Raw genomic sequence first — 25,984 nt, forward strand, 5'->3', positions numbered from 1 at the left:
GAGGAGGACTTCAATTTTGATGTAGTGTTGAGAAATGCAGATCAGGGGCAACAATGTACTTTCATTTTTGGTATATTCATGTTGCAAGTAAAAGTGAAACTTGTTGCCTTTGGGCATTTTATTGTTAGTTTATAAGTTGAATGCAATTTTTAAACATCACATTCATATGGAGAATGAATTATGGAAGCAATGTGAATTAAGTTTTGACATTTGCTAATTTGTTTGAGTTTGACACTCATGTGAATTGTCAATTTAACACAAAACATTATGTATCAAGGTTCTATAATGTATATATGGATGCTTTATCAGTGTTACCATATGAATATTCAAATTTCCCTACATATATAAAATTCTCCCTATTTTTTACAGTCCCTTTTTTCATCCCCAAAAATGCCCCAAAAAATCGAGGAGTTTGAAATGCTTCCCTTCGCCCCTTGCCGTCTCCATCTCGGAAACTTGGGGTAACCTTGGCTACCATCAACCAAACTCAAGGTCCAATAAATTCTTCTATTAGCCTAGCCCTAGACTAGAAGTAGGTTCTCTTGATGTTTATGGTAAGATTGTAGCATTTTTTATGCTACATGCATGGGTAAAGAAGTCCTAAACTGGCATACAAAGTTAGGTATTATTACCATGAAGCTTTTAGTAGAACCACAAATTCAAGAGTCATTAACGTGCCATTGGTGGCCTTTAGTTGCATCTTTTGAGATCGCTAGGTATGTTGCATAACCTAATTTCCATTCAAGTGTTATCCATTCAAATTAGTGCATGAAAGGGCAGTTTAATCTGAATGTCACTTCCGTTGCCCACCCACTAGACATCTTGTAATCTTTTAATCACACAATTGTGGATTGAACATATATAGAGGTAGCTTGTTACCCTATTAGCCCTTTTTCTCAAGCTTAAGAAGCCATGTTTTCTTCAACCTCCTACAACCCCTATTTTAAGTACCTTGGCTTTGTCTTACAACAAGCTTGGATCATTACATTGCATCAACATGTATAATACCTTTGGACTGCTTTGAAATTCATCTCCAAAGCTCTTAATAAAGAGGAAGATGCCTAAAGAATGAAATGGGCCTAATTTTCTCATGAACCATCAACCTCTTGTCAGAGAGGCTTTGCTATTTGCTGTCCACCAAAAGATCCGTCAAGCCATAGGTTCCACTCATCTACTAAACCCTCATCGTTACATGTAATGCCACTTTTAATGAATTGTATATTCCTCTTATAAAATCCCTATACTAGCTGATAAAATGGAGCTCTTTGTTGGAGTCGTAATAAAATATTTTTGTTTAGCATATAATCCTTGTCACTCCATAGCCCCAAATGATGCATCTATAGTTTGAAAACTTGGACTTGGCATATGGCTCAACAGCCCAAAATTTTGACTTGGACTGTAGACTTGACAAAATCTCGGCTAAAAAAAAAAACACATAATTACATAAAGTGAACATAATTTAAGGCATTTAGAGAAAACATTAGTTTTCTTTGAGACTTGTGGGGATTTGCAAGTTCTCTGACACTTGGTGTTTTGTGGAAACTCGGTCCTGACTCTGCGAGTACTTAGCTAATACTTAGTGTCAAGTCTTGTCTGAGTGATGCATTTGACATTCTGACTTATGAGTCCACTGAAGTCTGCATGAGCTTGGCTGACTTTTCTAACTATGGATGCATCAACCTACCCAACATCATGCCAGGCATATTGCACCAAAATCGCTACCTTAATGAACTCTTCAAATAGCAGCTCCTCAACTCTGATAATGGAGCCATGCATGCTGACCCACCCATGCAGGCGAGCTGGCAATGGCTCTACAGAAAGAGGACATAGGATTGACATAAGTCCTGACAGAAAGTACAAGCTACCAGTCTCACCATCAGGTAGCTCCATAAATCCTATTCTGGTATTTCCTGCTGGTATCTAGCTGGAACTTATAACACACCTAAGGCTGTGGTGAATATGTGTGCAGAAGATGAAGCCACAGGACTGCATACCGAGTCATACTTTATCATCCATTGTAATGAATGCACTTGGATGTGCTGATCCTCTCTATTGTACAACTACAATTTTGTCATGCCCCTGCCATGGGGACTTAGACAAACCAATCTCATCTTTAATAAATAGAATTTGAGCAATGAAACAAATATGATACGGCCAACTCAGGCATTAGTAAGTAATAATGCTGGGCTTCTAATGTGATAGGGCTGACTCAAAATAAATGAATTTGTATTTATTTCTAAGTAGGCCGACCCCTTGATGCTGGCTGACCTGGAAGGAATAAAATAAAACAAAATTAAATTAATATATTAATAAGCAAGGCTGACCTCTTGTGAAAGATCACCTCCCTTCAAGAAGAGGTGTGATGATATATAAAAGGAAGGTAAGACAATAGCAGACCTTAACAACAGAAAATAGCAGAACCTATGAGTTCTTGTACATAGCATGATGGATATTATATGCTCATTGATGATTAATAATATGCTGTTGCTTATGGCTGTTTGATACGTGACATAATATAGGATGTTCTATTTATATTTTCTGTTTGATTATTATAACCAGCCATTGTAGTGGAAATGAGGGATTATAAGGAGGGGAATGGCAATGGGGTACTCTTCTAAGTATGCCACCTCGTAGTGGTGACCGAATGATCTCATGAGGCAAAGGGGGTGCGGTACAAGGGGTAGTACCTTTTGGCTGAGAAGAGATGGGCTTCCGAGGCACCCTATTGTGAATATGTCTTATCCCTCTACCATGGTGAACTAATACACCAAGAAGTCCAATCATAGGAAGTGAGAGATGGATGGCAAGATGAAGGGGGAACGGGTATAGGACACCTCACTAGGTACATCACCTCATATGGATGGCACGGGCCACATGAGGCCAAGAGGGATGGTATGTCCGCTCTTGGGCCTAGGGTAGAGGATCTCTAGGACACCCTATCGAGTCACCTTATCCTAGCTCTCCTATGGTTAACTGCCCCAAACATATTTAAGATATCTCATGATTAAGTTTATATTTCTGCTAAATGTTTCAATGATTCCTAACGAAAAGATCTGCTTTATGAATTATTGTTGAAAATGGTTTCCTAACCTGTTTTGCAGGGCCTCAACTAGGTGAAAGATATCTCTAACCCTGCTCTTGCTCATTTGGGAATTGTGATTTAGGGCTAGATTAGGGCTTTCACAAGTAGGGGACATTACAAATTTTGTCATCTTATTGCACTTAAGCTCTCAGTGTTATCATTCTGTATGTGACAGCATTGGTTTGTCTATTCTGTTTTCAGTATCATTCAGCATTGTCCTGCTGATTACATAACATAATCACTTTCAATATATATTATTTTATTTTATGAAAAAGAGGTTGCATGGGCTGAACCAAATTAGTCCTGAATATATAAGCTCTTGTATTTCCTGTCCAACTCAACATCCAGGTTTATTTTTTTCATGTGGGTTGACAAGTACAAGAAAACTGGTCTTTGTGGCATATATTCTAGGATAGCCAATCTGCATCCCATAGTATTGCATCGGAATTCTATTGTATTTATGGAGAGATTCTTTGAATATTCAACATTTTTTTTCATAAACATAGATTGTATGGAGCATTACCTCTCATGAGATTAACACATCTGTAGACTTTGATTTTTCCAGCAGAAGTCTACAAATCATTGAATCCCCAACTGTCCTTTCTTTTATGGCATCTGTGGGAAATATCAATGTCTGTTCAAGTTACATAGTTCTTTATTTATTTAATTGAGTATGGCCCATGATGGCATTATTTTCTAATAAAGCATTTGCTCTTGTCTAACCACCACTTATTTTAATCCTTGGATGGTCCATGTTGCAAGAGACCTTGAGCACCAACAAGGGTCAATGAATTGGGACCTGCCTTTAGCTTGCTCAAGGTTGAGCCTTGTGTGTTATGAGTTTTTCTATGACATTTTATGTCAGAACAAGAATTCAAGGTCTCATATGTAAATTTTGGCATAGACAATTATGAATATACACAGGCAGAGGTCTGATTGGGTTTCCAGTAAATCATCATATGATGATATTGTAGAATCTGGTAGTTAATCATCAACTTCCTTAGATGAATTCCATGAACTAGAAAATACATGGTTGATTGAATTTAAACATGCAACCTATTTTACATTATTTCATGCTAGTTTCCCTTTTCGAAAGGCCTGGTGCTTGCTTCTCCAATTCTAAGGGTTTAACATTTCCATTGTAAATTCACAAAAAACAATCAGAGAACACTCTGTCTAGTGAAAAGATGCAGTTGCTATTTGCCTTGACACATACTATATATATTGCCGTAATTATAAATCTGGTGCTTTTAGAAACTCTAACTCAGCCTTTTTTGCAGAGAAATTAAGTGTGAAATATATTGTTTGTTGCTGGAATATATTTTTATCAATTTTACACAATTTTAGGAATTTAGGACCCCCTAAGTTCTAGCTGAATCATACCACAAAATTTGGTATCTCGTAAGACAAACCATTTTATACTCTTCTGCAGAAAGCCAGCATGTCACAACAGGGTCCTGATTTCTTTGGTCAAGCTAGAATGTTTTATAATGGAGCATCTCTTTTTACTTCTTGCTTCAAATGAGATGGGTTACTTCTATTTATGGGTATTTCACTCACATTCAATATCTAAATGAGCTCAAGGACTTAAAATGTCAGTCATACTGTAACCTTGTTTCCTGTCATGAATGAAGGCCATGTTGATAAGACTTTGAATTTTGAATGGTCTTATATAATAGGAGTTAGAATTTTGCATCTTTTACTGGACCACCTTTTGTGATGGAGCCTAATAATTATATTAATTTAGTTCATTCATTTGTAGTATTATCAAGTATTTGTGGAGGCATGGATTATTTTCTGTGTGAAAATGTGAGGAGTTATTTGATATCCTTTTATTGCAATTGTTTTTAAATAGATATACCATAATAAGCAAACACTTTCCTTTTACAAATTTGTCTTCTGAATTTCTGATTTAGCATGGTGCCCAATTCTGACAAAAAGAATTTTCATTTTTGATGGTTTTTTCCATACCAGGTTCGTGATAAAGGACATTGGCTAACTTCTTACAGACATGTTATTCGATCCAGGAAAACTACAATAGTACCTAGCATGTTTCCTTCTGGTAAAACCTGGGATGAATGCAATATCCCTTATGCTAGACATGAAAATTGTCAGAGAGATGACATCAACATGGAAACAGCTTCAGAAAATGCTGTGAATGAGAAAGATGGTAACCAAATATCTCACAAGAACAATCTGTCCCCCAAAGTTGTGAGCACTGATGGCTACGTGGGACCCAGCAATGATGAATTTTTGCCTTCTGAAGAAAATAGTAGAGAGGATGATGACACTGAAGTAGAGGCAGAAGTTACTAGCCTTCCTTTAGAACGGTGCATGAGGATTTTGCCTCATGATCAAGATACTGGAGGCTTTTTTATCGCTGTATTTCAAAAGGTTTCTCCTTTCTCTGGTAAGCCTTATTCTTAGAGAATATTTCTTGTGGTTTTAACTTCATAAGTTATAAGTTTATCATTTATCTCCCTAAAAAATCAGTACAGTTCCTTTCTTCTAACATTTCCCTAGCCCAAAAAATGAGCCATTGAATAAGATGCAGATTATCTAAGAAGAAACATAATAAAATGCACAAGCAATTGGCATATTTTTCTTCTGTTTGTTTAATGATAAACACAAGTTTAGGCATCAAAGAGTAACACATTTGCTTCATCTTTTGAATTTAACTTTGTGACATGGTGCAGTCAAGGACATGAAATCAAAAGAACCTTATAGAAAGCAGAATTACAGAAGTACACAAGATTTTGAAGAAGTTGTTCCAGGGAGAACTGATGTTGATGTAAGTGTAAATGAAAGTGTCTCATCAGATTTTGATAACACAGCTTGTTCCCCTAAAATGAAAAACGACACCGTCAGCCAAAGGGATGTTGAAGTGACAGAGATGGATACATTGGGCGGCGGTGGCACTTCTTGTCTTCATTTAGATGCAAGTTTAAAAGAAATTATCTCATCAGATTTTGGTAATGCAGCTTGTTCTCTTAACATGAAAAATGACACCTTCAGTGAACAGGATGTGAAAGTGACAGAATTAGATACATTGGGTAGCACGGCTTGTCTTCATTCCGATGTAGTGAATGCTATTGAATCAATCCCAGATGATCTTGGAGATGGTGAATGTAGGAGAGAAATTTGCCAAATTATTGGAGATAGCCAGAAGAAAGAAAATGTAGAGACTGAAGATGGAAAGTTTACTCATGTTGGAAAGCAGACTAAAAAGGGAAAGATTCAGCAGCAGGGAAGGTGGCGAGGAGTTGATCCTGTTTTACTTCTTACTGATGAGAAGGCAATCAATAGCATAGTCACATTTTATGGTATTGATGAGTCATTTCCGCTGGTGGGACATTTAGTCACACGCAATAGTGACACTGTTCATGTCAAAAGGATCTACTATGTATCAACATCTGTACGTGATGCAATTAAATTGAATATTTCTGCTGGTCAGCAGCTGAAGATAACTTCTGTTGGACTAAAGATGTTTGTAAGTTTCTAACATCATCTACCTAGTACTATAACTTTCATCCATATAATGTAATGTCGAGTAACTGTTTGTATTGTAAGATTCTTACATTGATTTCAAGGTCATTGAATTATACCAATTGTTATGTGCCTAAGGTAATACATTATTAATTTATTATATAATATTAAATTTCATCACATAAGGTTGAGTTGTGGCCTTGGTCACATTGATGTATGGAGGAACCTCACAAATTTGGAGTGATTTCCATACTAACGGTCAGCTTCAAAGTTCTTGAATCAGAATCAGGTTCAGGGGTATGGCATGCGGGGAATTTATTTCGGGGGGCTGTGAATCTCTTTAGGAAAAACGTGTAAAATTCTTAAAAATATATATATTCTCAATGTTTCACGAGGATGGCTCCTCCACCTCCCAGCATGCCCCCTCCTCCACACCCAACAAAAAACAAGATGGTTATAAGATGGGGACATCCTTAAGTTGTGGAGACTTGGTGGAAATGTCCCTATGCCATTCTTGCATTGCCACCACATGCCTAGGAACATTTTTGGGACATCCCCTTGTTTTGGAGATTGCGAGGAGACTCTAAGACATCCTAGGGGTCCTCAAGGAACTTGGTTGCATCTACTTAATGCACCAAAAACATCCAGGCATCCCCCACATCGTTAGACTCAAAATATGCATATTTTTTTAATGTTTGTGCCAATAATGCTAACCTTAATGGTTTATGGTTTCCACCCGCACCCAAAGTTTTCACAAAAACTTTTCTAATGAATAAAGATTTAGTTAGAAATAGTAAGGACTTGATGTTTTGAAAAACATATTGATACAATTGTGAAAATGGTATGCTGCATGAAGGTTTGTGTGGCTTCAAAGGCTTTAATTTGGGCATGGTGGCTGTGGCTCCACCCCTCAACCTCACCTTGTAATGCAATAGGACATTGCCATTGCCCCTTGACCCCATTGACAGTGTTACCCTCAAATTCTTGCAAGGGGTGCTACCCCTCTACCCCTTGACCTTGTTGGACCACCATCGTGTTGCCATCCTTTCGCTATCCCCAAATATAGGCCCTTGGTTCTTCCATCCTACATTCCCTCCTTGTGTCCCCACATCCCAAGATTGTGTGGAGTGTAGTATATGTGCAACCTAGAATTAGTCGTTAATTTAGAATACCACATATCATGCATATTCTATACAAAACTACCATAATTATTACAAATTTGACATAGAATATATACTGATTTGATATCAATGTTACAAGCTTGAATGGCATGCTAGATATTCATTGTTCAATATTAAACAATACAATTAGTAATCAGAATCATATGGGTCATCGTCAAGGCCAACACCAGTGATGTAGATATTACTCAATTTATTTTCCTTCTCATCATTGATTATTTTTAGTTTATTATTATTAACATCATCTATGTAGTCAAATTTGCATTTCCTATATTTATGCTTTTGTGTTTGGGTTGACAACTCAGAAATATCAATGATTCAATACATGTTAACGGTCAGGTACAAAACAGTGACAGCAGGAGTACTTGTAGATGGTCATATTTTCAGTCCAAGGGAAGCTCCCATTGTGTACCGTATATTCATCCATCTAATTTTATTGTTTTTGTTTTCAGTGCAGGAATTATGATGGTAGTAGTTTTCTAGATTAAGAGATGCACTAATCCTTTATGAGTCATTAGATGTAACCCTGCGTAAAGTTGTTAGTTATGAAAAGGCTGATTTGGGCAGCAACACGATGGAAATTTGTCGACTGAGCAGGAAACACACAAAAATTGTTGCTAAATTCTTTCATGATCAGAAATTTAAGCTATCTTTTGCCAAGTTTATGGGACATGGATGGTAGAAGATGGGGGCAGTGGGGTGCATTTAGGCATTGATTTTTTGGAGGCCAGTTTAGAAGACTGCAGGAGATAGCAAAAGGCACGACTATTAATAAAAGAGAAATTTCAAATATTCATATGATAACATTGATAAAGCATTTATCATTTACAATAGAGATCCTTAATACATAACATTTACAACAAAATTCACAAAGGTTGTAAGTTCCAACTACAAAAGGACAAAAACATAGAAAATATGCTGCCTACCCTTGAGTTTACAAAGAATTTGTGCAAATATTTGAGCCTCTCTCCCTTGTCTCAATATTGTAATGGTTGACACAAGTGACAAGCCTCTAACTGTTAATTGAGATCAGAAAGAAGTCTGCCTCAATAATATTGAAATATTTGCCATTATATGTTGTAAACTTGCAATTTTGTGACTGCAAAGACAATTAAAAACTGTGGTTTTCAGTAATAGAAATTCATCATCTTAGGATTGAAACACCACCTTGAGATGTACAAATGGAGTTTGGAATCTTAGGTATTGTTTTGTGTAATTTTATCTTGAAAACCTGCTACTTTGCCAACTAAAATAGATGGAAACCATTTTCAAATCTTGCAAAGTCATACGCCCTAAAGGAGCTTGAAAATCTATTTCTTTGCAGACCAATCTCTCATTTAGGGGTGAGAGTGGTTTGGGGGCCCACAAAGAGAACAATAATATATTTTTTAATTCATTTTGGGTCTTTTTTTAATAAATTGAGTATAACTTGAGGGAAGGTTGGCTGTCCCTCAGATTGTCAGGGAACATCATTGATGTCTCTTGATGTCTCTGGGATGGCCAGCTGCCCAGTGAAGTCCTCACATTTCTTGGATGTAAGGGCCAATTTTTTTTTTTTGTTGAGGGTGGGGTGACATTTCCAAGGTGTCTTCCGGAATATCCCCATTATGGGGATGTGCGAAAAACAATGGAGGAAATGTCCTTTGGGAGCATAGCATTTGAGCTTTTTTGGTGGGGCATCAAACATGTCACACAACATTCATCATTTGTGTTAAACTTCATGATAGGAGAGAGAGAAGGTTGTTTAGGGTTTTCAATAGTCAAGAAGTTAAAAGAAATGCTCAAAAAAGTCATCCAACTCTAGAATAGTGATGGCTGCTTGATTGTGCTGGGGTCTATTCATATTCATAATCTGATTCTGGGACAAATCATACCTAGAATCTACTGGTTTTCCTCCTGATTTGGTAACCTAGGTTACTTTTGGTTAATAGACATTTATTTTGCCAGATGCTAAGCACCTATTTTCAACAAATTTGCAAAAATGAATTGGAGGTTGTTGATGTGTTTTTTTATGCACCTTGAACACAGAATAAAATACCAAAGTTTTTTTACCCTCTCTTGAACAAAATCACCTCAGTTGCTAAATATCTGATCAACTAAGACGATTCCAAGGTTTCTAATATCAGTTCTTGACGTGTGGGTAATTCAATGGTTTGATGTGAATTGTTGTTTTCATAAAGGGACTTGCATAATTGTTCTCGAAGACTCAAACTTATCATGAATGGAGTAGATTTGCGAATGATTTCAAATGACTTGAGATTTTGCAATATAAGTTGTCAATCTACTTCTAACAAATATTTTCGAATAAAATGCAAAATTGGTAGGGTTTAGAAATTCAATTCTAATCCTATCTTAAACCTAGAATGCAAGACATAGTGCATGATTCAATGAAACTCAACTAGTCTAGGTATTGTCATCAAAGAACAACTCTACACAAGGTTAGTGCAATCATCTAAGGTGATTTATAGATGTTCAAATTCATACTAACAACACTAACACTATCAATGTGATGCATATCAATGAGCAAGCACAAATTGAAGTTAAGTTCAAATTTTGATTCCAGTTGACTACACAAGGCAAACTTAGAATCAGTAGAAAGCTAGTGGTATGGATAAACGAATTTCATACAAATGCATTCAACAATTTCTATCATTCAATTAAAATACTTGAAAACAAATTCTAATCTCTCCCTTACAAATGAGAGGAATGGGGGTTATATAGTCTCAAACTTAAATGAATGGCCAAGATTCATTTAGAATCAAGGGCTGAGATCATGCCAACATTGCCCTAATTAGGGTTTACATAAAAAGTGGAATCAGAAAAGGAGGTCCAATAGGATGGTGCCTAGTCATCAAGTAGGGAATCTTTTAGAAGATTCTGGCCTGCATCCCTCTCTCTAACTACATACTCAACGAATCTAGCCAAGAATGAGTTGAGTTCCTCCATTGTAACATTTGGTAGACCTTCTTACTGCAAATTGATCACATCCAAGGCATCTAAGCAAGCATAGAAAATGCTTTCCCAATTCGACATCAACTTTTGCAAATTTTTGATGTGATTCATGAGAGAGACCAAATCATCTAGCTGATTCTTCCTTATGGATTCCAACTTTTTGAAGTAAATAAACTTCATCTTCTCCTTTATTTCCTCCAAATCAAAACTGCTAGAAGTGTGGACATCATGTCCCAATAACTCTTCAATAGATGTAAGGAACAATGCCAACCATGGAAATCATACCAACCATCTTCATGCACTCTTGCTTTGCATGATCAAACACTGACTTCCTCATTGCCAAGGAACACTACCAACCATGGAAATCATACACATTACCTTCCTAAAGAAGTCCCCTCCTGGATCAATGTGACATAGGAATTTGCTTCAACACCTTGAGGCGAGAGTAGTCTTTTCTTGCATTGGTTGGAAATCTTCCCAAACGCCTTCCAAGTATTGCATCCTAAATATGAGCATCGTTGTCTTATCATGTGCATGAACAAACTGAGCTAGTAAATCATTTGCTTGCCTTTAAACATCTTCTATCCATTTACCAACCTCCTAATATGTATTCCTCATTGCCCCATGATCAAAGGAGGATCCATTAGCAATAGCAATGGGTGAGACAAACATAGGATCCTCACGCCTTAGGGAATTCATCCCTTCATTATACTCCTTGAGTCTCCTGTTCTCACTCTCAAGCATCTCTTTCTTTTCAATAGCCTTATCTAATCGTGCCTCAATTGCTTTGACAGCATAATCTAGCTCCTGAAACTCTTGTTTCTTTGTAGTAGGTCCAAGATCAATTGCGGTAAGTTGATAATCCATAGGAGTGATCACATCTCTAGTCTTACATCCATAGGAGTGATCACATCTCTAGTCTTACCACCTGTCGGGACAGCCACTTGTGCAATGCATGCTCCTGTATCATCTCTAGTAATCCTAGAGGACATCTTCGCTTTCTTCTTCTCTTTTCCTTGCCAACCCTGGCTAGGAAGTCATCAATATCTTTTGTGGGCTGGGCCTCTTATTGCTTTCTTCTTTTCCATGCTGCTCAACAACCAATCGAGAATTGTAGAGAACTCCATCCCATCTTTGAGGTGTTGATCTTCACCAAGTCCTCTCAATGCTGAAATAACCTCATCATTTGTTTCTTTCTCCTTAATCAAATCCACCATGTTGTTGCCCAAATGGACCTCAAGCTGAATTGTGGGAGATCTTGGTTGCTCTTCATCATCTTCATGTGGTGTCGATTGTGCTGATGCATGTATATCTTGATCATTCTCCAATAGTATTTCCATGTTGGAACCCTATTCGGACTCATTGTCCTTCTCTGTCATATCATTCTCCTTCACGTATGAGGAACTCATGGTAGTTTGAGGAGTGTTAGACTTATGTTTCTTGTGCCTTGACTCCTGGCTAACAAGCCCCTCAACCTTTTGTTTGTAATCCTCTAGGCATACCTTTCGTTCTTTTGGGAGCCTGACTCTTCTCATCATTGTGCGTTCTAACATTGATTATTGTCCTTTCATCATCATTGAGAGAGGACTCCTCATTTCTCATCTTCTCATAGGGTAGGGTGACCTTTTGTTATCTCAATTCATTAATGTACTTGTCCACCCACTCTCTGGAGCAATCATTCACATCTCTCATCAAAATGCTTAAATCTACCAACTCAGGTTGTGACCAACTAGGCAACGTGATAGGCTTGTCGTTCTCCTTTGCATACTATGGATGGATATGATCCCCATAATCTGGCACCCGAACTGGAATGGAGAAGTTACACTTCCTCATGAAGTCCACTAACATCCGAGATCATATCTTCTTGCTAATTGCAAGCTCATCCATGAGATTAGTCCAATAATTCTTGATGTCAATTCTCTGTGTAAAATTCCCTCCCTTAGTTGTTACAATTCTTTGAAAGGGATCAAATCGATCCCTGCCTTTATAGATTCCAAGATGAAAGAACCCCAATTCTTCATTAACTATCTTTGTTGCTGTTGTGGTGGGGCATACCTCCATCATCTTTCCAAGTGCAATAGGAAAATTAATCCCTTGCCTGTGCTTCGCCTTTTGGATGAATCAAATTCTAAGAGCTGACTCATACCTCAAGTAACATCATCTTATTTGTTGGATACCTAGGAAGCTTGTATGGTTCTGAAGTGAATCTCTAAATCCTTAGGTATGTGAAGGTAGGAAATTGAATATACTAGGATTTTTACTTCTCAATAAGTGCCATTGCTTCCTTAGACAATCATTTATGTATTCCGCCTTGGACCAACCTTGTGATGTACATGGTGAAAGCATCGTTCACTTTTCTATATTGATCATGTTGGAACTATTAATTCCAGTGAATTAATTGTCTCCGTAGGTGTTTCATATAGTCATTGTTCATGACCCTTGCCATCAATCAAATCCTTACAGTCTGTCAACCTGGAAAGCATCCTTATATCACTGATAATCATTCTTGAATTAGGGGTACTGGTTTGAGAAGAATGGTTTATTCACCTATTAAATGAGGTTATTATTGTTACAAGTTCATTAATGAAAAAACATAGATAACAAATGTGTTATATGTGGGGTAAATGGGCTCCCACAAGGGTAGAGCCCAACATATAGCTATGACAGGACCTTCACACAGGCCTAGAGTCTCCATTACCACACACCTTGGTCTTCATAAACCTCAGTGGTATTGTGTGAAATCATCTACAGTTGTTAAAAGACAAACACTTTGCCTAATGAACATGCTCAACTTTCCTTTTAGCCAAAAAACCTCAAAATAAGTGAATCGGCAAGACCCTGTTGCAGTCATACTGATCGCACTATGGTCTCTCAAGCTCACAACACTGAAACTCTTTGGAAGGACATATTTAAGTCATACCGATAAGAGGTCGAACTGTGGAAAGCAAATCAACACTTCTATCGGCGTAAAGCATACTGACAAAGGGACAAGATGAATTATCGGTGGGAATACTTCCTTCGGAGTAAGCACAAATTAGTCACACTGACACTTTATGTCATACTGATGCATGACCATGAGAGATTTTCGGGAAGATCATCCCGATGGATGCAACAACGAAAGTATTGGTAAGGTCTAAGCGAATACACAAAGGCCATACCGACCACCAAAGTTGTACCGATGAATAATATGGGTGAACTTGTCGGCATGACTCAGCCCGATAAGAATGATGAGGGGAGCTATAAAGCATCTGACAGACTAATGCTGTCGGAATAAAACCATAGCGGCCACACCGACTTCATAAGTCACCCCGATAGGAGTCATAAGGGAAGGATTTCGGAAGGAGTCCGATCAATGAGTGTGATATCAGCATGAGGCACGAAGTTAGAGTGACATACCAGAGGACAACCCAATGATGAAAGATACATCGATGAAATTATACAAATGTCTATCGGCTTAAGTCATTTCGATGCAAGTCACAATAGAAAGACCAATGATCGGCAGGACTAGATTATATCAAAATGAAATAATTAAGGACAAATCGAAAAGGCAAGTTGTTCGGCTAACAAAAACATAAAAGGTATCGGCTTGAAAGTAATTTGTTTCCCCGAACATGGTAACAATGAAGATTTGCCTAATGAACAGGCTCAACTTTCCTTTTAGCCAAAAAACCTCAAAATAAGTGAATCGGCAAGACCCTGTTGCAGTCATACCGATCGCACTATGGTCTCTCAAGCTCACAACATTGGAACTCTTCAGAAGGACATATTTAAGTCATACCGATAAGAGGTCGAACTGTGGAAGGCAAATCAACACTTCTATCAGCGTAAAGCATATTGACAAAGGGACAAGATGAATTATTGGTGGGAATACTTCCTTCGGAGTAAGCACAAATTAGTCACACCGACACTTTATGTCATATTGATGCACGACCATGAGAGATTTTTGGGAAGATCATCCCGATGGATGCAACAACGGAAATATTGGTAAGGTCCGAGCAAATACACAAAGGCCATACCGACCACCAAAGTTGTACCGATGAATGATATGGGTGAACATGTCGGCATGACTCAACCCGATAAGAATGATGAGGGGAGCTATAAAGCATCTGACAGACTAATGCTGTCGGAATAAAACCATAGCAGCCACACCGACTTCATAAGTCACCCCGATAGGAGTCATAAGGGAAGGATGTCGGAAGGAGTTCGATCAATGAGTGTGATATCAGCATGAGGCACGAAGTCAGAGTGACATACCAGAGGACAACCCGATGATGAAAGATACATCGACGAAATTATACAAATGTCTATCGGCTTAAGTCATTTCGATGCAAGTCACAATAGAAAGACTAATGATCGGCAGGACTAGATAATATCAGAATGAAATAATCAAGGATAAATCGAATAGGCAAGTCATCCGGCTAACAAAAACATAAAAGGTATCGGCTTGAAAGTAATTTGTTTCCCCGAACATGGTAACAATGAAGATTTGAGTCATTGGCCAGACTTATTCCGAGTGGGATGAGATACGAAAAGGTGGCCCCACTTCGAGAGTCACACCGATAGGGGGATAATGATAAATAACTATAGGCCCAAACAATATGCATCGGCAAGAGAATGACCATCGGCCAGAAAACTCTTTTGTGACCACGACGCCACTGATCTTGCCGATGGCGTTTGATCGTTGTGACTCCCAACAATTATCATAAGGATAGAGGATCCAGAAAGTAGGAGAGATCGGGCAAAGTCTACCCGATGAGCAAAGCACGGTAAGATGAAGGGTTACAAATTAGATCAGTAAGATTAACAGTTATCAAAACGAGCCAAGCAAGGTGACCAATTGACATCCCCATAGGCGACATATCACTTAGGTCTTTACGATGTGTTGACATATAAAGTCATGTCGATAAAATGAAATTGTCACATCAACCAAGTTATTTGAAATTCAAAATTTATTGAGCAGCAGTCGTTGAAGGTGACATTAATGCTACATAGTTGAAATCCTCTGAGAGAGACAATTGCAACCAGAGCAAATTGACAAAGCATTGCGAACAATTGGAGACAAGGGATCAAGTTAGAGCACCTGAGTAATAACAAGTAAGCAGTTAAGGCCTTTTCTTAACTTTGTAAAATTTGTTTTGAATCGTGCTCTGTCATTCTTAAAATGGATAACCCTACGATATCGGAAGGAAAGAGAACAAAGGGGGAAACCAGTGGGAACTAAAGGGAAAAAATAGAAAATACAAGAGGAAAAATCTCTAAAACAACCAGAGGTAGTTGAGTCAAAAGCAAAGGTAGAGGAGAGGAAATTGTGTCAAGACTTGATTGATCAATTGCCTGGTTCAGGGGATAGGGCTAGGAGAGCAGTCCAATTGAACCCCAATATGAACAAATTTGAAGATAAATAGTAGGGTGTGGGGGACATATGGACAAATATTAGGGGATTTGAATTGTTCCTCTTCCATTATCGCAGAAGAACCAACCATGAACCCATCTGTAACCCATGGATAATGAATTTAGGGAAGATAGCCATCCCCAATGTGCTCATGGATGTAGACCTAATCAAGCTTTTGGCCAAACATTATAATTTAGATCTTAAAGCTATTTGTGACCCACAAGGTAAACCATTTGTACAGTTATCCAAAAGTGCAATTGAGGAGGTTTTCGGTTTTGAAGATATATTTGACCATATAATTCTCTATGAGGAATTGAGCAGTGAATATTGGAGGTTGGACACCACCTACAAGGGGTGGAGACTACCATTATACCAATCGAGGGTTGATAAGAATTTAGTACCATTGAAGGATGATGAGGGGCCACCCTTCAATGTGGATTTGTTTGAGCATTACTTCAAATACACATATTATACAGCTGGACAGGTGTTAGGAGTTGAGTTTCCTGGACTCATGACACTTGAGCCTATGGTGATAGTTGTAGATGTTCAGAGCCACCATCCCAAATTTTTTGATTATGTAGCATTGGTTCACAGGTTAATTGACACATCTCTTACAAAAGCTAAGAAGGATCTCTTTGATGCATATGGTCTTGTACTTTGGATGTGAAAGGTTTGGCCGGAAGAGTTGAAGATACAACAGTTTGATCACGAAGGTCAGACATTACCAATTTAGTTATGGACATCCATTTGGGACAATAGGTTTGCCGAGGCTAATTATGCCTATTTCCAAGCCTACTTTGTGAAGGTTATTTTTAGGATGTTCAACCATCCATGTGACCATTCCTTGTCAAAGAGATCAAGAAATTTTTGAGGCCAAAGGATAATGGTGGCCCGGATACAGTGAAGCATAACTGGGGAGATTGGTACTATTATTTAGATGGTACAATAATAAGGGTCTATGGCTTTGAGGACACTCTATTCATCCTGCCTAGAACTGTGCCTGATAGACTAGCCTGCCTGGAAAGGGTGAGCCAACTAGATTATTCTGATGTTATGAAGTTGAGGTCCTATTAGAAGCAGTCCTTCATGCATGCAAAATTGTGTTTCAGTGATTTCATCGTGCTTGCCAAGGAGGGGTACGACCAAATATTGGGCAAGCTACTACATTTGAACATGAATAGAGCCATGCCAAGAAAGGATTTTGATCCAGAGGGCTTCATTGACAATGCTAAACGATCACAGAAGTTGAGTGGGTACACCCACAAGCCTTGCCTTGAAGAAGAAGTGATGAGAAACTTGGATGAGGTTGAGGCCATTAGAGCTATTCAAGAGTATGATATGAACATAGAGGCCAGAATAAGAGAAGTGCAGAGTATAGAATTCCTTTCTTCTACTAGTGAGGGTTCATCTGATGACGAGGATGAGCCTCAAGAACTTAAAGGATTCTGGTCTCTACTGTTGATTCATATCAGCCAATAAATAGAGAATTAGAAGTTAGGGATTCTGAGGTAGATTCTAGACAGCTGGCTTATAGCCATTTTATTTCTGATGATCAATTTATTAAAACACATGAGCTTGAATCTTTTTTATATCAATTAAAAGGAAAAGCGGTGAGAGAAATTGGTGACAATATTACTAATGGTAATGAAGGACTTCTTATGGAGACCTTAAGAATGGATATAGAGCAAGAAATGAGCACAATGATCCCTGAAAAGGGGAGGAAATTCTTGGGAGATACAGGTGTATTGATCTTTCCTGGATGGGATTTGAAGTCTACTTTGGTATTTGACAATTTCTTGCACAGTAGTGGTACAAAACACAAGTTGAGTCAAGAAGGGGTAACTCAAGTATTCATTGGATCAGGATACAATCCAGATGAGCATGCACTTCGGGTTTGGGCTCTGTATCCACCACACAAGAAGCCTCTAATTATGGATATTGAGAAAGCCTTCGGACATGTTATGACCTTCAAGGTGGGAGAGGCAGATCCTATAGCTACTGCCGATTTGGGAATTAACATAGCCAAGTTGAATAAGGCTCAAACTCATCTTATTATGAAGGATAATGAGGCTCTTAGGGCTAGGAGTGAGAGGTTTGTTAGGGAGATTGAGCACTTGAAGGATCAGTTGAATGCAACAAGGCAAACACCCTTGTTAACACTAGGAGAAAGCTCATGGCCCAAGGATAAAAATAGTCAACTAAAAGAAGAAAACCAGCAGTTAAGAAGTCAATCGACTAATGCTAAATTTGATGTTATGTTAGTATTCATTCAAAAAAGGTCCAAAGCTATGATGACATGGATAGACAAGTGTTGGAATACATGCTCAAAAAACAATCTTGCTATCGTAGAGCATGAGAGGTTGGATAACCGGTTGGAAGAAGTACTTGATGAAGTTCAAGAAAGAAGTGACCATGATCCAGCTGCTATCAAAGAAATTGAGGAATTAATAGAAGTTGACGACAGATTTGCAGAGCAACTCATGGGGGAATCCAAGTTTTTTACCTCAATTACAAGGCATGGGATGCCATCTCTTATAACTGAGGATGGGAGATTGAAGGAGCAAATAGTGTGGGTTCAGGAATGCCATAAATATCTATGTAATGCAATGAAGGCAACTCAAAAGGGAGACCCAGACACAACCAACAATTGTGTAGAAGAGATGTTCGTTGTAGAGAGCTTCATCAAAGGCATCACTGAAGATTGTGATACATATTTGAGCCAAGGATATGCCGATCACTTAACCAAAGTTCATTTATGTTTAATTAGATATCAAAGCATTTAGTTACCATATGTTTAGTTCAATCTTAAAAGACTCTTTGAAGGGGTTTGACCCCTCATTTTGCTATAAGTATGTAATATGTTCATTTTCAAAAATCAATAGAAGACAATCTTTTTACTCTGCAAATTTTACTCCCAGTAAATGATCTAAGTGTTTTCAATTCAAATGTGGTAAAGGAAATCTTTTATTCTAGATATCAGTTCTCTTGTGGTTATTACTTCAAGCAAGTAATTGCTGTCTTAAATTTCCATACAAAAAACTGTTCATTGTTGTAGTGGTTAGAAAAGCAAGACTCATTTGAGACCTTCTTATCCTTATGATTCTTGTCTTGGTCTTTTTAAGTAAAAGTTAAACTCACTTAGAGTAACTGTTGTGACAAGAAAATAGTGGAGTGGTAGTGGAGGTTGGAATAGTTGACAAATCCATTCCAGCAGTGGATTTAAAAATTGTCTCATTGGAGTTATACGTGAAATTCTAGGAATTAGTGACTTTGTAGCCCAAGAGGAGGGAAGACACTGATCAATGATCAAGTTACATTTAATCAATTCAAATATATACATTTTCAGTTTTAGTTTGAAGATATAAGTAGGAAACAAAAATAGGAAGTAGGATTAAGTGAAGAAGCTAAAGAATTTTATCTCAGAAACAGATGCTATTTTGAGATATACAATCAAAATCAAAATATAGTAGAGAGGCACAATCTGCTATAAAAAGCATCATCTTGGAGAATCAGTTGGTGAAGAGGTATACCCGCCTAGGTCCTGCAGAGCTTGAAGTGTAGGGAGTGAATAATCCTAAAGGATCACTCTATTAGTTGGCCAAGTCAATTGGAGGGTTTGAGCATAAAGCTTGGCATACTTTTAGAACTTTCCAATCTGTTGATTTGGGAACCAACAGAGCAATCTCATGCACGTGGAGTTGTGGATAACACTCATATACCCTTTATTGTTCAGGCCTGTTTCCAAATTCGCCCTTGCACATCAATCCTTTGTAAACTATTTGCCTTGCTAGATGTAGACTAGGTAGGAAGTCATGTAGAACGTCCTAGTCCTTTCCAAACTCCTCATCTGGATATCCAAGTTGTCACCTATAATCTTTGCCTAGTTGATCATCACTGTGCCTCCCGCTATCTCTTTATAAAGTAATAAATCCATGTCTCAAATAACGCCCCTTGAGGTGCTCCCATAACTCGATTGAATAGAAATATCAAATCGTTGTAGTCCTCCTTGAAGTCTGAACAAAGGAGTCTCTTGGGTATTTTAGAGTGGTGACGCCTTGTTTGAAGGAGCCACTTGTTATTGATAACTATCAAACATGACTCCAATCTTCTTTCAAATTTAGTTTGGGTTTCCTTCTTATTTCTCTCATGCATGTCCTGATATCTAAGGAATCCAAATGCCTCCCTAGTTGACTCTCCAGCTAGGTATGCAAGTACCAACCCCTTAGGTGTCTTGATCGTTCTAGTTTGTGGATCATAATGCTTTGCACACTCAACCATTAGCTCATTGGATTGAATAAATGGTGGAAAACCAGCTGCATGGTAAATTCCACTCTTCATGATGTTGACCGCCAAAGGAGATGGTAGATGATGCTTCGTTCCAAATATTTTCCGCCTCATCCTCTTCATATCCATGTATTCCATGTTGGTGTCTCCAAATTTCTTCCATTGGGATGTTATCTGTGACTCCGTGTAGTATCCTTCTTGTACAAGCTTCAATTGAGTCTTCCTCGCAGCTATCCCCGCTTTAGATGTGGCACCTGTACAAAGCTAGAAGTCAATAACATGATAGAATAACTCTAATAATTCATTTTCAGAATTACCCCAAGTTCTGATTTTTAATTTTTTTTCCAGATTTATGAGCTCATTAAAATCAGAAATTAAACAATAAGTAATGTGAATTCTGAAAATGTATAAATTTTGATCTAAATAAGGCTTATCACCTTCTAAAAACCTGAATTTCAGACTTTAAACAAGTCTGATTGCAATATATAAGTCTGAAGACACTCTTGCAACTCAGAAATTGAAGTGTCTTGATGTCAAAATATTATCTCAGGTCAGATTTTCTGAGTTTGAAGGTCTGAAAACACCTCTGCAACTGAACCTTCAATGGCTGGGAACACCCTCAATCATGGCGCAACACCCATACATTATGCGATTCTGCCGAATCAGCTGAAAATTGACATGCCTTGACATACACAAATAGCTGGGAATGACATCCTTGGTTGGGTATAGTATGTCTCAGATCTGGTAATGGAGCTTGGACCAGAAATGGCGCCACAAATGATGTTGCAATCCCTTCTAATAATGGTGCCTCTTGATGCCTTAGACAAAATCACACCTCCCTTAACAATGGCGCACCTTGAATCAGCTCTTCCAACCCTTCACGCATCACATCAATCACAAAATAATAAAATATAAGGTGTTGGACTGTGTCTTTTATTCATGTTTTAACCTTCAAAAGTCACCACACAGCCAAAGTGGGACAAAATTTGCTCTCACCAACAAAGTGGAAAATCGATATGCATTGGGATGTTAACAGTTAGCATCATTTTCACTTCGTTTGATCACCAAATGCCAATGGTGGAAAAATCGATGTTAGCTGGGACACATTTACCTCAAAAGTTTTACGCAAATTCAATTTCCAGCTAGCTGGGGAAAATCGTAGGTCATAGGGACAATTTTTCATTTAAATTCATCACCCTTTGATAATTATAACCTTGTGGGGAAAATCAACCCTCATCTGGACATATAAATTCCATGATTTAACTCATTTCCTTCACAAATCCACTCTAGGGGAAATTCGACTTCCATCTGGACACATAAATTTGGTCAGTTCCTTGTAAAATACCTCCAGGTGAAGATTCACCCTTCATCAAGACTCAACTTCCCATCAAAATCTTGTCAAATTTCATCAAAATGTCCTCCATGGGAAAATCAAACCCCATCAGGACACATAAACTTTGTCATTTCTTCACATTTTGTCCCCAATGGAGAATTGATCTCCATTGGGACACTCAAATTCATCCTCTTTTCGCTCATTTCAATCATTTTCCCCTTGAGTGGAAAATCAAACCTCATCAGTTGACTCAATTTGCACTTAACTTGGTCATTTTACCCCCCTGGTGGAAAAACATGGGTCATCGGGACACACACACCATGCGTTTTGCTCTTGTAGGCCTGGTGGAAAAACATCCTCCATCAGGACAGATTGTTTGTCTTGAGTGGAAATTCAAGACTCATCGAGACTTTCCCCAAAATCACTTGCAAATTCAGTCCATGAGGGGAAAAACGCACCTCATCAGGACTGAGACCATTTTCATCATTAAAACAACTCTTTTTGCTAAAAAATGGAGTGGAAAATCATGCTCCATCGGGACAAAGTTCATTTTTGTTTCAAAACTTGAGTGGAAAAACGCCTCCCATCAGTACTTTTCAGTTTTTTGTCTTAATTTCATGGGGGAAAAACGTCCTTCATTGAGACTGTGATGATTTTCACACTTTAAAAGCCCAAACTTATCAAATTTTATCATTTTGTGCAGTGAAAATTCTATTTCCATTAGGACTTTTAACATTTTAGCAAGATTTGAGGGGTGGAAAACATGAGTCCATCGAGACTTTGTGCATTTTTAACTTATTCTACCTCTTAGGAGTGGAAAAACGACTTCTATAAGGACTTTTGACGCTCTAGCACAAAATTCACACCGATTTGCAACATTTTGAATATTTTATGCTCACATTTTAAAGCTAGTTGCAACCTCAATACTTTAGGATCAGTTTGACATTTTAACATTTTTAACACTTTGACCCTATCAACATCAAAACTCAAAATTAACATTGCTTGCACATTGAAGACCTCTGGATATGATCACATAAAAAACGAGACTTGGGCACTGAAATCTCAAAATTGCTGCCTAACTGCCAAAAAACCCTAAACTAACAAAAGTGGAAAGCAGGAAAGAGGTGGGTTTCCGTTTGCAATGGGGCGATGTGTGAAAAGGTCACAACAAAGGCTTGCTATGTATTTTTGAAGACCCCTATCACCTATTTTCTATAAATTTGTAAATGTGAATTAGAAGTTAGTTGTGCAGTTTGGTAGATCCTAAGCACCTCTTTTAGGTAAATTTGTAAATAAGAATTGGTGGCTAAGTACATTGATCAAAGAGGCAATGTTTTAAAGAAGAGATTGTGATCCATGCCTTTCTATTGTCAAAACTTGATATTCTCTATTAGACGAAATTATTCTCAATTGGTTGTAGTTTGAGCCAAAACCTATTTCAATGGTTGCATACTTGCACAAATGTGTGACAATTTTCTACTTTTTATTTATAATTACCAAGTATGTCAGTGTTGACAATTTCCTATGCATCATAGTACCCACAAAAACAATGCACCCTTGTGCTCTATGGTATGCTTCTCTTCAAAGTGCATGGACATGGATACACACACATACATATATAATTTAAAAAATATTTTGTTAAATAATTGATTATATAATTTTATTAATAATATGTAGTAAACTTATTAAATTTAAACACTAATAGAAATACTAAATACAGATGAAATTGCTATCAATAATAAAGTTTTTGAAAAGCAGTTCTGCTTTTTGATTCCATCTCTAATTTGTGTAATGTAATGTAACATCACAAAAGTAATTCAGTTATCGTACTGTAATTGCAGAATGTAATGTAACGTTTTGAAAGTGATTCTAGTGGAAGAAATAAAAGATAACTTCAAATATTAGACTATCAATAAGAAACAGTATCAAAAGATAACCATTTAAAAACTTCATGAAAGACAATATCTCAATAATGTGTCAGCTTATAGAAGATAAAATTAGACAATATCTCTGTAATGCACCAAAGCTTACAGAACATATAATTAGACTACTCCTGATAAATTAGCTGTTACATATAGGTTTACCATCCATGATGAAAAATTTGGGAAAAGAAAATGATGACCTGCTGTCCTAAAATGGTTGTACTACCAGAAATTTAAAAATTGCACGAGATCAAAATCATATTGGACAAGTTTCCCAAAGCAGAACATAGTTGACCAAGTTCAAGCACCTAAATAAAACAGGAAAATCAAAATTAATGTCCAAACAAAAAACAAATAGAAAAAATGGAAAACAGAAAACAAAATCCAGAAATATCTGGTGCAGCTCCAAGTTTGCTCACATTTTGGGTACGGGTGGGTATGCCACCCATGCCTTATCCAGGCCATCTATGTACCACATACACCAGTATGTGTACAAGGTGAATAGAAGTGGTTTATCTAGTAACCTTGCTTCTCTTGTTATCAGGGTTTCTTTGTTAAGATTTGGATGTAGATTGTTTTGGGTTTCAATTGACGGCAGAAGAGGTAAATGATCCTTTTCTTCCTTTTGCTTCATTGTCTGTTTGGCTGCGCGCTCATCCTTGCTGCTTCTCAATTCTTATCGAAGGATTTTTTAGAGTGTAACTTTTGTTTAAGCATTTTGTTTTCTAGATATTTGTGTAGCCTTCAGACCCAATTTTTTATTGATGGTTCAATTATAGCTCTTTTTAACCTTTCTGTTTTCTTTTTCCTGTCAACATTTCATTGCTTTCAACTCATTTTCAGGTCTGTTGTACTTGTGGGAAAGTGCAAACATTGTGTTATCTATTTTCTTCATTAAAAGATCCTTGGATCTTTTTGGTGTTTATAAATTCCAAATATGTTTTTTATAGTCTGGCATCTGCTTCAGTTACTGGTAGCAATATGCATGATAAAAAGATGGCAATTGCAAAATTTCCTTAAGGCAGGGCTCAGATAGGAAAGAGGAAAGAGCTGAGCAAGGAAAATTGTGGAGAGGTGATGCACAACGAATTTGCTTTTTTTTTTCTAGCTGCATTGTTTATGTTTTCTAGCTTTTATAAAAGGCTCATGGTTAGAATGATATACAAAAGGGGTGAGGATTGAGGTAACTAGGGCTTTATGCCTTAGGGGGAACTTTTCATGCAAATTCTAAGAACCCCCTCTTCGGTGATCTGCAATTGATTCCGGAAGGTTGCAGAAGGCTTAAATCATATGTGCAGATGTTATCCAGAAGTTTCACAGAGGATTTGGTGCTCCGGTAAGCGACTCTATGAAAATCATGGTAATCGGTTGCAACATTTATTGCAATGGAAAATTAGGTTTTCGAAAGATAAAAAGGCATTTCAAAGCTTCATTTTTCACAATGCGATCAAGTGAAGCAGAGCGAAGTGATTTGGCAATCCCAACAGCAATTTCAGCGATTTTGAAGTGAATTTCAGCATCTGGCAAATCAGGGTATTTATTTGTTCAGACTATCTATTTCTGCAAACCCTAAGTTCAAAATGGCTTCAGCTTCTGGTATTGCTACCCCATTGGTCGTGAAGGTTAAGGATAGGGCCAGATTTGTCTTCAAGAAACACCCTTTCAAGTATGTTGAAGACGATCCAGAAGGTGCATTTTCTTCGGTACCTGTTGTGACCATTTCACACATCGCCCCATTGCAAATGGGGACCCATGTTTTTTGCTTTTTAGGGTTTGTTTTTGAGTCTTTTAGGGTTTTGTTAGTTAGCTTTTGCATTTTGAGTGTCGCCCAGGTGATCAATAGGATAGCAAGTCCGGCTTGTCTAAAAGTCCTGATCCTGAAATTTGGCTAAGTCTGGAATGTCCTGATCCTGAATTTGACTAAGTCTGGAAACTGAAAGACCTCAAAAAACTAGATTTTGCAATATAACTCCTGGAGGTCCGAAACCACTCTCAAACATCCTGAAAGTATATATGGAATATAACTTAAAGTATAATTTCCATTAAAATTGTCCTGATAGAGAGTTCGAAAAGTCAAATTTCGCTCCTGTCCTTCACTGAGGATCCAGAGCGAATTTCGCTCCTGTCCCTCCCAGGAGGACCAAGGCGAAGCGCTCCTGTCCCTCACCAAGGGTCCAGAGTGAAAAAGCTTAGTTGAGTCATTCCTGACCTCGTTTGGACAAATTGAGACATCAAAGGCATGATGGAGGACAAAATGAATGTGATAGAGCATCCAGACTTGATCAAAAGCAATGAAATGATGAAGTTTTTGCCTAGAAGGTCAAATTCGCTCCTGTCCCTCACTGAGGGACCAGA

At 37.8% G+C, this 25,984-nt stretch overlaps 1 protein-coding gene across 2 annotated transcripts in view; it reads left to right on the forward strand.

Moving 5' to 3' along the window:
• The window catches only part of LOC131072564 (multisite-specific tRNA:(cytosine-C(5))-methyltransferase trm4b), a 248,177-nt gene that overhangs the window by 212,015 nt on the left and 10,178 nt on the right, over positions 1-25,984 (forward strand). For both annotated transcript variants that reach the window (XM_058008759.2, XM_058008751.2), the window contains exons 12-13: positions 5,057-5,492; positions 5,779-6,572. In XM_058008759.2, the coding sequence (XP_057864742.2) occupies positions 5,057-5,492; positions 5,779-6,572 (1,230 nt within the window). The remainder of the gene's footprint in view (positions 1-5,056; positions 5,493-5,778; positions 6,573-25,984) is intronic.

The sequence above is a fragment of the Cryptomeria japonica genome, chromosome 9 (genome assembly GCF_030272615.1).
Source record: "Cryptomeria japonica chromosome 9, Sugi_1.0, whole genome shotgun sequence".
NCBI classification, from domain to species: domain Eukaryota; kingdom Viridiplantae; phylum Streptophyta; class Pinopsida; order Cupressales; family Cupressaceae; genus Cryptomeria; species Cryptomeria japonica.